The sequence below is a fragment of the Amblyomma americanum genome, chromosome 10 (genome assembly GCF_052857255.1).
Source record: "Amblyomma americanum isolate KBUSLIRL-KWMA chromosome 10, ASM5285725v1, whole genome shotgun sequence".
Classification (NCBI taxonomy): Eukaryota; Metazoa; Arthropoda; class Arachnida; order Ixodida; family Ixodidae; genus Amblyomma; species Amblyomma americanum.
In genome coordinates, this window is record NC_135506.1 from 37,025,745 (window position 1) to 37,040,951 (window position 15,207).

Genomic DNA, 15,207 nt, shown 5'->3' on the forward strand with positions numbered 1-15,207 from the left:
CGTTCGTCATTCGAGGAGCGTAAGCCATAAGAGATTCATTTTCCGTACAATTGAGTGCGAGACCACAAAAATTTCTGATGGTTCCCGGCACTTAACGCAAGAGATCAACATCCCATTCGTGTCCCACATGTGAAGGTGAAAAATATGTCCGCTGCTTCAAAGAATGTGAAGCCTATTATTTGTACCTCAACTTGAATTCTAACCGATTTTGTAACATTTTGTACCATATGTTATTGTTCAAGTTGTTTTACTTACCAATATGTGCACTACACCTGGATGTATTACTCACCGCCCTTCCTGTTGCGGTCCCTGATGGTACTTACAGTATCAATAAAAAAATAAAAAAGATAATGAGACCTCAGCTCGGTCGATTACGGCACAACAAGAACAAATGTTAAGAAAAACAAATAGAGAACTGAAGCATGCGTTGGAAACAGAAACACATTGTGCAGAAAAATACGATAAACTAAACTTTGCAGCTAAAATTTCATAACAGAGAGGAGCGCCTCCTCTAGCGAGGAAAACGTTACCTTCGCCACTTATTTTGTACATCTGCATGAAATGGGTTGGGGTGTTGCATATGGTTTGTTGTCATTCGCCACATTTGAAGCGGCCTCTCAGACGTTCGTAGTTCTTTCTACGCAAGGTACAAGCTGTTGTCTTTAAGCGCAGCGCAGCCCTTGACATCACTGCACAGTTTGACCCATGCAGTGTTCTTGAACTTTTTAGGACATGCGTCCGTATAAAACCTAATGCTGGTAAAGTATTGCTTAGGAATATGTAGTGCAGTATGAAACATTCATATCAGTCTAACCCATGCTCTACTGCATGAAACAATGTCCCAATTCGTGCAGGCCTCTGTTGTAATGATTCTTTTGATAGCAGACACATTTTGAAACTTAGAAAACGCGTACCTCGTTCTCGATGAAATTCACCGCTTCGTCAAGCTGGAGGTAGTTTTCAGGACTTTTTCGACTGGTGTGGGCAGGTCCGACTTTCACGTGGTACAGACTGGCACCCAGCGGATCAACCTCGGCTTGGAACACTAGTGACTGCTTGGCATCTCCGGAGCTCTCTTGTATGCCGTGTCGGTGGGGAGCCAGTGAAACAGCCTTGGGTAGAAAGCAAGCAAGCAGTCATGAGCCACGGGCTACACAGATGCATTTTTCTTAATGTATGTATTTTAACTGCGCTACTACCTATTGAGATTGAGAGCAAAAAATTAGTATCCATAACTATTATGGTGCTGAGAATATAAGCTCGTTTTGCCATGAATGCTGGACTTCTCCGTAGCCTACATAGAAAGCAATCACACAACGTGTTCTGCATCACTTCGCCTAATCCGCCATCACAGCGTCGCGCCAGTTATAGCAAATAGGAGGTAGGTGGCAGGTGGCAGTTAAATTAATGATTGGTCGTGAAGCGTTTCTCTCTACCGGTGGCTGTGATAGCAACAGCTACATGCCAGTGCAGTAGAGCATCGCCTAACCGCTGCGTCATTTCACTGGTAGTGGTACGACTCGATGTGATTTAACAATGTGAGAATGAATAAAATTCTGCACATATCGGCATTAACACACTAAAGTTATTGCGTTATACTCCTAATGCGGAGTAACACCCCCCCCCCCCCCCCCCCAACTTTGTTTTCTGAGGATACTGGTTAAAGTTGAACTGTGTGCGCAATTTTCTGCATTCACAAGCTTTTGTATATGGCTGAATTGACTTCGCCTCTAGCACGCTTTCCTCGGCATTTAAAGCTCGCTGTTAATAACAACTCAAAAAATATGTAGCAAGCAATACTGTCAGGTATATTTTGAGAACAACGAGTGGCGCAAAACCAAGCTCCCTGTTCTCTTCATTTACAAAGCATGAGAGCTATCATGCTGGCTGAAATTACTTGTCCTGCTGTTCTTTATTAGCTAATATATGAGGCCAGGTTTAAATTTATAGGAAGGCTCGTGCTACCGCATTTAGACGGACGTTAGTTTCACATAGCTGATCCCGACGAAGCATAGCTTCATTTCGGCCCGCCCTTTATTCCACTCCTTCCCTTTTCGCGGACTATTGCTGCGTGCTGCTGTATGAGTGATCTTTCTTGGATCTTTTAGGCGGACGCCGTTCTTGGAGTACTGTTTTATGAAAAGGGTAAGATATCTCTTAAACGCGGTCAGGTCCGTAAGCACTCATTCCACAGCGCATAATGATGGCTAATGATATCTTGCAAAAAAAAGGAAAGGCGGAGAGGTAATGTGAACTATCACTGAAAGCGGCACATCGTTGCTTTGACCAAAGTGCGTTCTGCAGCAAAGCTGAAGCTTTGGAAGGCATACAATACAAGGCGCGAGATAACACACAGTGGTTCAAGGCAGCGAAGGGTGCAAACATGCCATTAATGTCTAAAGGATGTAGTCATGTTACTGATCAAAACTACCAAGACAATGGTTGGACAACGGAAGGCCACGCATGGCACGGACCGTCGTACCTGCGACTCGACCTTGGCTCCCTTTGGCCCCGTGACTATTGTCAGGCGTTCACCGTCACCTTCCAGGGGCAGGTGCACGTATGGCGAGATCGGTACGCTGGCTGGGTTATATACAATTACGCCGAACTGCGGATTCACAGAATCAATCAATCAATCAATCAATCAATCAATCAATCAATCAATCAATCAATCAATCAATCAATCAATCAATACATCAATCAATCTTGGTTTATAAGTGTCAAAAAGAAAACACAAACAAGACAGAAACTCGGACAGCAAAACGAAAGTATCTTTCTTAAAATAAAAAGGGTAGACATACTTAAGTACTTGATTTTCAGTTCGAAGACGTGAGGAGCAAGCATTTTAAAAGTTTTATTGGTTCGCGGATCACTTGATGTTGATAATTTTTACCATGCATCAATAGAGGCCAGAAATTAAGGAACTTGAGGACTGTCTTATCAGTAGTAAGAAAGTATGATAAATTATCAGATAATGAATGCCGCCATAGTGATATTATATTGCCCATTCGGTCGATCCACACTTGAAAAAAAGCTATAGAAATGTGAAAATATTGTCCGGCATGGTTAATACTAAGTATCACATGGTGTTTCTAGCCGCGACAAGGAATACCTGAAAGGAGCGAAATGTTTAGGCTGCCGAAAGAAACTGTTGAGAGCTGCGCTTAAATGAGTGAGCCGATAGGAGCGTCTTTCAAAACTAAAGGTCTTACACAATACAAGGACTACCAATCAGGTGTATAAGTGAGGGACATTCATGTTGCAGACTTTCAATCATGTTTTTCGTTTTATCATCACAAGTACAGGAAACGGAAAAAAGGGATCAACAATAGGAGAAACTGCAGTGATTTAGAAGTAAAAAAGAAAACTAGAGTGGTGAATAACGCACAACATCACCGTATAATTATAATCGATTCGCTATCGCGCGGCTCGCTTTCTGGGCGATGGAGCAATTGCGCACTTATTAGCAATCGCTTGAGCAATTTGGTATTGCGCGAAACTTCGGGCTCTAAAATGAACTAATCACGCGCACAACCTCTACACATTTCTTATTGTGTAAATAGTTTGTACATACTACTTCTCCGCCTGTCCTCTATTCCTGTCCCCTCACCTCTTTCATTTCATTTCTCCATTCTGCCTGCTGTCCTTTATTTCCGCTGCCCCAGCTCAGGTGCTTCAGTATCGATGGCAGATGCCGGGGCTAGCAAAAATCTTTTCCTTCCTTTTTACTATTATTTTTAATAAACCCACTACCACCACCACCACCACTTCGGGCGTGGGTTTCTCAGTCTTTAAATTTTTTCATGCTATATAATGTTGGTTGGTGCTAGGATCAGTATTTTCCCTACTGGAAACCACATCTTCCATGCGTCGGAGAACATTCCTGAGCGATTATGTATCCAGACAAATCCATTAAAGGGAGGGTAAAGACAAACTGATGTTTGCCTGAATCGTTAGATCGCAACATCCTAAAGACAAATGTGCCACGGAAAACAGAGGTTTTTTTTTAAGCTAGAAATGGTCAGGGAATAAATAGAGGTGTCGCAAGAAAACTGCGATGCGTCATGACAATTTTCTGATTAGGATGACTGAAGCTAAGCCGCTATCCACATCCAAACGATAATCACGAATTCCATTTCTAGCTTGACGTCACTAGTTAACTCCAGTGGCGGGAAATTCCTTAAATACTATTTTCTCTGTAAGAAATACACCATTTCCTGCCGGGCGAACCTCTGCATAGGAAGGAAGAGCCATGAAATCGATTTTTACTAATACAGAAGCTTGGATGGGTTCGTTTTCAGTGTCAACATAACGAGCAAAGAGCAAGGCTCCCAGGCCTCCAGATTAAAACTTGTCGCCCTAGAATAACGATATGTAAGTAAATCACTAGCTATTCATTACTGTGAAAAACAAATCGTTTGAAATTAACTTGAGCGAAATCTGTGTGAAACGAGCTCGCCACGAGAAACAGACTACTATAGCTTTAACATTTCAGCATGATCATGTTTGAATAATCACTATAGAATGGAAGAAGCCTTAATAAACTTTAGACAGCCTGCCATTCTTGCGCACAATGTTCGGCGCCGCCATAGCAATAGGCGAAAGAGGTTGCTTTATAAAACATCTCGTGGGCGGTGATGTATGTAAAGAAGACCTGCGCGCTAATAAATCAATAAAAAAACAAACTGGCTCACCTAGCTAGAGTGCAACACTGAAGCTAAGAGAAGACTGTTGTGATTTTTGTTCCGCCGTGCTTGATGCGAGCCCGCAGATGAGCTGACCAGCATATTGAGGAATGCGCTTTATGCATATCTCGACAATAGGCGTGCGCCTTGAGAGAGTGGTAGCACGCACTTTTGCAGCCACTCATGTGGTAATGCTACTTTTGCGGGTGCCTGTGCACGCGCTCTTGCCCATCAACGCCATCGAAGTGAGCCTCGTGCTAGTGAGTCCCGACAGAGGGCACGCGTCGCTGCTTGACTTGTTGACTAAAAAGCGGATCACGTAGGCCATAATTGCTTCCTGCATAAAAAAAAAAGACTAGCTTGTAACGAATGAAAGTACTTCTGTCTCTTTGGTGTGCTCGCAGTCGCTTTGGTTGAGGAGATGACAGAAGTGCAGCTTGTTCCCGATCTCATCCACGTTAGCTGCACCCGGATTCAGTAGCGACGTCACGCTGGTGCTGATAACTTTCTGTAATAGCAAGCAAAGATGAAAAACCAATCTTAATGTACAAGCAAATTACCCCGTATTTTCAAAAAGATACTGCTGCATCGTCGGGTAGCGTCTTTTTAAGCCGACTCGAATGCATAACTCCTGATAAGACAAGCTGATCTCTGGTACCATGCTAAGGCGGTGGGCAATGACAGTGGCCACAAATGCATAATGATAAGGTGCTCAGTCTTGCTGATGGCGGCGCTCTAGTACGGTATACCAGCCAAAATTTGTATTCAGGTCTAGAAGGCTCTCATAGGTAATAAAAAATGCCCGCTTCCCTTTTCAAGATCTTCGTTCTGGTTTAACGGTTAAGGTTTTGCCGATAAACGCTCTCATACCGCAATCGGACACATCTAACCCTCATGCAATACCCGACTGGTGAATTGGAACAAGTGCTGTAATATGGACTATGAGAAGAGACACCGGAACATACTAAGGATAGTATATGCCATGAGATAAAATCTATCCACTTCTCTGCGTGAAATATAACACACATGTGATGTATACTCGTCGACTGCGCTGCTTTCTTTGATGAACTAGCTCTATGTGCAGTCATACGCTAAAATAACTGGTTGTCCCCAAACATGAACGAAAGGGACTCGCCTCGCAACCCTTGATGCCTTGGTACAGCATGTTCGCGTAGTCCTGGGCCACGTCGTCAGTGCAGGTTCCCCTAAAGGCAGGAGGGGTGCAACCGGACGCGGAATAAGAAGTCGTGAACAATGAAGCCGGCTTAGCTTTCGAAGACTCACGTGATGCCGTCATGATGCTGGAGCGTAGCCACGGCTTCACCTGCGTAGTGAATAGTGATGCCAGCCTGCTCATGAGGCCAAGACTATGGCTTTTTACCAGCAATTGCACGGCATCATTTCTAGCAGCCACGACCAAATTTCAAGGAGAATAAATGAGAAAGATAGCAATTCGGTGAAAGTTTTCGATCTTTCTGCCCCTTGCTCAGCCCTTGCGAAGGAAGTTCAAAATGGAGCCGCATGTGAATTGACGAAAGACTCGAAAGCATGCGGAGTGTTTGTTTAGGCAAATGCGGTTGAACGTGCAAGCCACGCAAGACTGCGTAAGCATAATTTGTCTTGATTTGTCCTGGGAACTGACAAGCATCCTTGGCCTTCTCGTATCCAGGAAATCGCTTTCCCATTTCTATGCGCCAGAACAAAAAAAAAAAAAACAAGAAGTATTGCTTCTCTGGTGGTTGCCGATTCTTTTTTTTTATGACAAATATGCGCTGATGCCTCGCCAGAGAACGGTAGTCTTGCTCCTTTGCGAGTGGCATCGCTTGATGGTAATTCGTGCAGTGGCGTCTCGTGATGCAATAGTAAGAAGCCATATGAGCGACCCACCTACACTTACGAGGTATCATATAGGTATACAGCCCTGATGGAGATAGAGAGAAGTTGTAAGGACAAATGTTTAGGGGAATCCCCCAAGGTGGTTGTATTTGTAATAAGGGAGTAATTACTCATTGGAATTTACCCCAGCGCAGCCATACGGCTAAAATGAAAAGCTATAGAGCTTTCTTAGAAATTTCGTAGTTAAATAAAAATTCTACCTAGTCCGGGGGGTCGAACCCGGGACCACCCCTTTCTGAGAAAGCTGTATAGTTTCTACACTGTCTGATAACTTTTCTTCGCTGCCGCATGGCTGCGCTAGGGTGAATGCATTGAGTAATTACCCCTTTATTAAACATCTACTCCACCTTGGGGGTTTCCCTAAACATTTGACAACACTGTTCCCACTTCGAGTTATTGATCAATTCCCTCTCGCCCTAACATAAGGTTCCTGTCCCGGTTAGCTCAGTTGGTAGAGCGACTGGTCCGGTGAAGCGTTGGTCCCGGGTTCGAACTCCGGACCAGGACGAATTTTTTTTAACTACGAAGTTTCCGAGAAAGCTGTATAGCTTTCCTTTGTAGCCGTATGACTGCACTCGGATTGATGCCAATCAGTAATTACTCTCTTATTATAAGTCGTAAGGAACGCGGCACTCAATCCTCTGCGTATTAGACATTCTTTGGCAATCTTGATAACGTTGGTGGTTCAATGCCAGCATTTATTTTACCTCAAGGATAAAGCAGTAGAGTGTCAAGGAACTGGAAGATGTGTTATTTGGCGAATAAGCACGTATAATGCGATGTGTGCCATTGCTTTGTTAAACCGATAAATGAAAATACCGGATCAATACAATAGAAACAGACATGTGCGACAGCTGGCTGAAAAAGGAATTAGTATAACGATTGTGGGCAGCTGCGAATTTCGGATGGTGCTCTTGCGCACGCTCCATTTCCCGCGCTTAATCCGCGAAGGCATGCTTGGTGTTTGCCCAATGCGCTATGAGAGCGTGATTAAATCTGGAACAGTGTCATGCGTAAATGTTCAATTGTGCAGTGTAACTGTAATTTACTACCGCTTAGTAAGCTTAGTTATTATGCATTTTGGAAAGCCATTAACGCTTAAATGCAAAATGCGGTAGGCGCTCAGTTTAATGGAACGCAAAGAGGGAAAATATTGAGTCCTGCTGACAAATGGTGTCTGTGTTTGATTTCGAGCTCGGTGGTACCTTGAAATCTATGCAAATGTTTCTTCAGCCAAAGAAGAAAAAATGAGCCTTTTGATTTTGTCTAACACTGATGTATAATTTAAAACTTAGGGCTGATATAAATTTTTTCAGTGAATGAATGAATCATCAGTCATTCACTCAATCTTTCAGCTGGTAGATTATTAATTGGAAGAATTAAAACTCAAGCGGCAATAAATATAGCAATAATCACTCAATAAACAAAATCAATTAATCATTCAGTTAAAGTAATGAATGATTAAATTTTATGTTAAATTTTTCGCTTAGGAACTAAAGTGCGAAAGCAGGGGAAAAAGAAGGTGACTGTTTCCTGAATGAAGCCCTAGTTAGTGTGGCTGATCATCTTTTTTATTCTACGTAAACTTGGTCTCTCATTCGCTGGCTGCTTCGTTATCGTGTATGGACCCACAAAGTAAAAGCAGCCCCTCAAATCAGCTCCTACCCAACAATCCTGGACAAAAGCATTTTTCAAAGGGGAAGGGTTCATGGCAGCAAATTTTTCTTATATTGCAGATTTCACTATAACAATCAATATTTCCGCAGATCTCCCCTCGGATGGCTTGAATTGGTTTGCTTATAACGTTTTTTTGGTCGGCAAAAGCTTTCCTCATTGGTTTTCTATGCAGCCTTAATTTGTCGGTGCTAGCGGTGGAAACACTATAAAAGAAAGGTTTTGCTACATATCAAAAGAATTGACCATTAATTTCAATATTTCTAAACAAGTACCTTACAGCTTTCTAACTCAAATATTTGTTTAGGAATGTTGGAAATGGCTTTCGATAACCATAACGTGGTTGAGAAAATACGTATAAAATTTTTTAAAGTCTCCTCTTTTCTGAACAAGCCGGAACTATATTATGCAGATCGTATTCCTGTCATACATATGCACCTTACCTAGTGCCTTGACTTCAGCGGGCACGTCCTTTAGTCCAAGAACAGACAACTGCTTGCTCGCCTGTTAAGAGGAAGCGCATTTTAGTTTAAAAAGTAGACGCAAGGGTAGAGATGTAACTTTGGCTAAAAGAGAAGAAGTTGGTTATGAGTGGTTTTTTTCATGCCTTGAGATGACTCAGACTACGATGGACGCCGTTGTGGAGGGCTAAGAATTAATTTTGATCACCTGAAGTTCTTCAACGTGCCTTGAAACGGGCGTTTTTTTTATTTCAGCTGCATGGCACTGCGGCCGCCACGGCCAAGATCGAATCCTCTTACATGGAATCAGCAGCCGAAGAAGAATATCGCAATGCTGTGGTAGGTAGTAAATGGTATTGCAGTAGAAAATTTTTTTTAGAGACTTTACCGACATTTCGTTCCTAGAGACTAAAGACCAACTGGGGACTGTCTACAGAAACTTTTATGACTTTGCTTATGCGCCAGTCAAGACAATGGCGCCCCGACTCATTGAGAAAGCACAAAACCTGTGATTCCCACAAACGCCCTCGAGCAATACATTCATTCGACACGTAGATAGTTTCCTACGTCTTTTTTATGCCAATCACTCCATAAATGACATCCGGTCGGTTTTGAAAGGTAGATGCGGCAATAACTATGTTCGATATTTATGGATGTAATAAAACTAAATCGATACAGGTTTGTAACTGTTTATGCAGAGTTCGGAATTTTCTTTTGACTTCAGGTAGCTGTTATAATCCTTGAATAAATAAAATAATATACTTGTAAAATCCTCCTGGGAACGTGAAGGAATCAAGAATGAAGTGAAAATTTTTTTAATTGAGCATGGTTAGTAGCGCCTGTTCTGTGCAGGGAAGATATTAGTTCTATTTAGATGCGTCATACTAGTGAAAATAAACGTCAGCTCTAGCAGGCATGCATACATAAAAATGTTTCCTAGAAAAATAACATTCTAAAACAATTGTACATGAAGGAACCTAACAATCATCGAAAATAAGCAGGAGAGAGAATATGCGTTTTCTTTTTCAAGTTGTGGTGTTCGTAAATAGCTGATTAATTGTATAATTTATCGCTAGAATATACGTGATTAGAAATGAGATGAAAAACAAACGCATGCCGCTGGTGGGGTCCGAACCCATGACCTCCGAATTTCCCATTCTGTGCTTTTAGAAACTCAGATACAGCAACGGCTGTCCAATATTCTGGTTTCGGGGGTGTTTATGCTGCATGTAACATAACCTTTACATTATTCGCCAGCACTAGCTCCGTCTATAGCAGCGGACGTAGTACGTCTATATTACCGCGAATGCCATAAGAACCGTGATCAACGGCGAGGGCAGAGGCTGTGCTAGAACCCTCTTATGCTACCAAAGGCATCACGGTTAATGCATCAAGGCATAAAAAAGAACCCAGTTAAATTGCTGGAATATTCATTTTTCTCTTCCAAAAACACTAAAATGTGACGAAAAAGATGTTGCTTTTATCGTGCCGTATTCGTATCAAATATATAGCCGCACTACGCTGAAATATGTTGATGACTGGACCTTTGGTAAACTTTTGCACCACCTTCTGTGTGTTTTACTGAGTACTGATAACTAGTAATTGACGTCAGTCCGAAAGAAACGCTGGCTTACAATTTGAGGGTTAAAATACACGAACCCGGCCAGTCTAAAAAAATCTCCTTTCAGCAGTTAAGTGGCAACAACTGTATTCTGATAGGCGCATGATAACAAGACAGAGAACTCGGTATCTCAGATCTCCTTTGGGTTGCTTACCTGCAGAAAGCCATTAGCATATCGCACCATCATCTTGAGGTTCGGCCTGGTAGTGTAGAACCCGGTCCATGAACGCCCGGGTTGGTCAGCGTACGGCAGCAAATCACCCGTGAAGGAAGGCCAGCTCCGGATTGCTTCATGTAGTGCCTCATTTCACAAAGACGCGTGCACAAAAAATGAGATGGATAAAAAGAGAGTGAACAAAAAATAACACAAATGAAACTAGATCTGCATTAAAACTTCAAAACCAACAAAGCTTGTTCCTAAACGCGACAGGTTTTTCGTACCCCGTTACAGATAGCGTTTTCAGCGGTTATTTCATTATTAAAAAAAACTGAGATCCACAAGATGTAAGCGCCTTCTGTCTTGAGAATAGCTCTCTCAAAAGAATTCTGCATAGTTGTGAAGAATTTTCTTGAACTCGTGCAGCCCACAGACAATCAATATGCTACATGTTCCAGGGAACGCTAAAATTTTTCTACCAGTAGCCTGGTCGAACGAACAAATTTCGGAGATCAAACTGTTAGGCGCGGTGGACGTCAGTAATTGTTAAAACAACATCACTACCTGGTTAATTCAACTAAGAGGCGCTGTTATAACTAGCTCAAGAACGTGCTAATTGTCACTATATGTTTGCTAGATTGACTCTTTGACATTATTTGTTACCAATTTAATTAGAAAGCCATGATGATTAGGACAGATGGACAGACACTTTTATAACTGTGACAAGAATGAGCGAGTTGGCAATATAAATTTGCTTGTTTGACTAACTGAGTTTATTACCATTTTAATTAGAAAGTTGTTGTGGTTAGGACAGCTGGCGTCTTCGTAGCCGCGGAAAGGAGAATATTAAAACGAAGAAAAAAGGCGTTCGATAGATCCCTCTGAAAGGACGAAATGGAACGTTTTTTTTGCGCCCAAAGTTGATAAACAGCACACGAAAAGGGCGCTTAAGTCTAAATGCAGTTCCCACTGGTGGCGCAATGCAATGCGTGGGGCGTTAAATTTGAGCTACTTGCGCTACTGTACCACGTGACATTATTCCTTTCCTATGTTGTTCGACGTACGGAAAAGGATAGCCATCGCTGACTACGTGGCCATCAGATTTTAGAGTAGATCTAGTGGGTGGAAAAGAAGATGTTTAGGTCAGCTTCTTTAATTCCATGCTGAAAATTGCGCAAGATCAAACGATTATGCATAACACTAACCAAACGCATGGCACAGGATTATGTGAGGACACAGGACTAGGTCCATGGATGGAGTTTCCTACCTCCACGTAGCAGGCTGGCGTCGAGTGAACGACATGCACTGGCGGTCCTTCCTTGTTCGCAGGCGACATTTTGTTGGCCTGCTCAATGACGGAGTCTTGTTTCTGGAAGCGCCAATCTGCCGCCACGAAAGTGAGGTCGCCGCCGGACATCATCGACACTGTGTCGTTCGTGTACACGTTGGCCTATGCACAGGAATGGGCCCAAAAGAAATTGAGGAATTAGTTTGAGGTACAAATCAAAGCGGTCGCTTGGGCAGAGAACATTCTTGCTAAAATATGGTGCCATAAACCTTTACTTAACTCGTTTTTTATTTCATAATGCATAATAGCCAAGTAATGGGGATATAAATTAAGTGTCATTGTATGTAATCAAAAGTGCAGTAGGAGTCTACATAGAAAGGCTGATGTGCACGTGATGAGATGTCGCTTAAATTGCGAAGACAACCTTTATTGCAACGGAAATGTATCACGCTCATTATCATAAACTTAAAGTACAAAAGAGTCAACGGGTGAGATTGTGAAGACTGGCGCTCATTAAATTGATAGTCCAGGCGGCTTTGAAGGCGACACTGTGTAAGGTGCAATAAGCAATGAAGCATGAACATAATACTTCATTTCTACTGATTAAGAGCATAACAACAAGATTAGGCCCGCATGCAGCAAGTGCTGATTGAATTGACGCCAGACCTGGGTTGTTCCGTGATCTCGGCGAAGACCCCGCTGACCAGTGAAGCTATGACCAGTAATGTAAAACCTTTTCCGAAAGACCGGCTCTATGAACAGTAAGAATGCACTTCAAGACAAATGGAGTCAGTTAATCTTGGGCAGCTGTTGTACATCATGTGTTTCAAGAATATATGGATTAATTATTGGCCATGGATCTGAGGGCATGCATAGAAAAGGATAAGAGTGTGGTGCAGTGCACTGGACACGAAGCCTCTAGTTATGCACAGCCGTCTATCTATTCTCCTCTGAAAAAAGAATGAGAATTGTTGCATTCTGCCTGCACTCCTCTTTTAGCCGAAACTTGGACGTTATAACATAGCACTCGAAATAAAATACGGGGCAGGGCAGAAGGCTATGTGCTTGAAATTTTCGAGGGAACCGTTGAGAGGCAAAGGTGCGCAATGAGGATTATCAACTCTAGTTAATGACAAAAAATGAACACGAGCAAAATGAACATGCGCGTGGCAAGTTATGTGAAAAACAGATCACAGGCCCTCCTTTAGGCTGGGGCACTGCGTGCCAAAGCAACCAAAATTTAGCAGGATGCTGGAGAGAATCAATTGACGAAAGGCTAGATGGCCGCTTCACTTTGATGTGGTGTACACTAGACCGCACTGATCAGATATTACTGTCAGAGGCGATGATGATATGTGAGATAAAAATTCTCCAAAAAGTAGTTACCTGGTCCCGCGCATACTTAATGAGTGCCGATGTTTCCCAACTGCTCCCTGCTAACCGCGCCTGGAAGGAGAAGGAAAAAGAAAAAAAAATGACACTGTTTGCATACACTGTACAAATGTCCTTCTTAGACATATAGCAATGAAAAATTTCCCCGATACATTGAACAACGCAACCGCAGGCGCGGCAATCATGTGAGAAGGTTTGGGTCCGTAGGAAAGAGTTCTTTGGATACTTTTGGAACTTGGTCAGCGATATCCGGTTAGTATGGACAAAGTCGCATGTTTAACCCTCTATTTAAGAGCTTTTGGAAAGGCGGGAGTCAGCATGAGATAGTTTTGTGGCAGCGATCGATGAAATGCCAAATAATTAGTACATTTCAACAGGTGGTAAAACGAATTTTATGACACTCTCTGGATATTAGCACAGGTTATAAAAATAGAAAAAATAACGCCTTTTCTATACTAAAAAGTGTGTGCTGCGGTGAGCAGGAGTGACCGATAACATGGAGCAACCAATATTAAATAGGAAGGAAAAACGATTTTCAGTTCTTTAAGGCAATAATCAATACTGTGTCATTGAAATATACCTAAAATGCCTATTTCACATTGGAAGTAATATATAGCAAAAATTATTCTACACAAGTCTATACAGTAGCCAATGTAACCGGAACGTTAATGATAGAGACCATAGCGCACAGCAATGCGTCATCCCGCCAGTAACTAAAGAGAATATAAAGAAAGCCTTAGGGAGCAATGCAGAAGGGAAAAGCAGCTGGCGAGGATCAGGTAACAGCAGATGTGTTGAAGGATGGAGGGGAGACTGCTAGAAAAACTAGCCACCCTGTATACGCAATGCCTTATGACCTTGATGACCTCGACCGTGCCAGGAGCATGGAAGAACGCAAACATTATCTTAGTTCATAAGAAAGAAGACGCCAAGGGCTTGAAAAAGTACGGAACGATCAGCTTGATGTGCGTTGACTACAAGGTATTTACTAAGGTATTCGCTAATAGAATCATGGCAACTATAGACTTTGATACACCAAATCATCAGGCAGGCTTTCGGAAAAGATATTCCACAATAGGTCATAATTACACTATCAATCAGGTGATATAGAAATGCGCAGTATATAACAAACCCCTATATATAGCCTTCATTAATTATGGGAAAGTATTCGACTCAGTGGAAACCTCAGCCATCATACAAGCATTGCGGAGTCAGGGTGTAGCAGAAACTGATGTCAAAATACTGGAAGATATCTATAGCGAGTGCACAGTGAAGATAGTCCTTCATAAAACTCAGCAATAAAATTCCATTAAGGAAGGGCGTGAGGCAAGAAGACAAGATCTCGCCAATGCTATTCACCGTCTCTTTACAGGGTGTATTCCGAGGTCTGAAATGGGAACAGTCGGGGATAAGATTTAACGGTGAATACCTGAATAATCTGCAATTCGCTGATTACATTGCCTTGCTGGGTCACTGTGGTGATTAACTGCAAATCATGATCAAGGAGCTCGATAGACAGAGCAGTACGGTGGGTATAAAAATTAACATGCAGAACACCAAAGTAATGTTCAACAGTCTAGCAAAGAAAGAGCAGTTCATGACAACCAGGTGCTGGAAGTTACAAAGGAATACTTAGGGTAGGCAGTGACAGCTGATCTGGATCATTAGGTGGAAATAATTTGAAGGATAAGAATGGGGTGGAGCGCATATGGCAGGTTCTCTCAGATGATGAATGGAAGTTTATTAATATCCCTCAAGCGAAAAGTATACAACAGCTGCATGTTACGGGCACTCACCTAAGGGGCAGAAATGTGCAGTCTAACGAAAAGGGATTGGGTAACAGCAGATCTTTTGAAGGATGAAGGGGAGATGAGGAGGAGGAGGAGGAGGAGGAAATGCAGGGAGGTTAACCAGACGAATAGCCGGTTTACTATCCTGCTAACGAAAAGGGTTAAGCCTAAGTTAAGGACAACACAGCGAGCCATGGAAAAAAAAAATGACAGGTATAACGTTAAGAAACCGGAAGCTGGCAG

At 42.5% G+C, this 15,207-nt stretch overlaps 1 protein-coding gene across 1 annotated transcript in view; it reads right to left on the reverse strand.

Moving 5' to 3' along the window:
• Positions 1–15,207, reverse strand: part of LOC144108204 (lysosomal alpha-mannosidase-like) — a 43,610-nt gene that overhangs the window by 18,928 nt on the left and 9,475 nt on the right. Inside the window, exons 7-15 of the mRNA XM_077641482.1 lie at positions 13,169–13,228; positions 11,762–11,944; positions 10,492–10,638; positions 8,699–8,759; positions 5,970–6,009; positions 5,821–5,890; positions 5,065–5,193; positions 2,483–2,608; positions 915–1,112 (exon numbers count right to left, since the gene is read on the reverse strand). Coding sequence (XP_077497608.1) covers positions 915–1,112; positions 2,483–2,608; positions 5,065–5,193; positions 5,821–5,890; positions 5,970–6,009; positions 8,699–8,759; positions 10,492–10,638; positions 11,762–11,944; positions 13,169–13,228 — 1,014 coding nt within the window. The remainder of the gene's footprint in view (positions 1–914; positions 1,113–2,482; positions 2,609–5,064; positions 5,194–5,820; positions 5,891–5,969; positions 6,010–8,698; positions 8,760–10,491; positions 10,639–11,761; positions 11,945–13,168; positions 13,229–15,207) is intronic.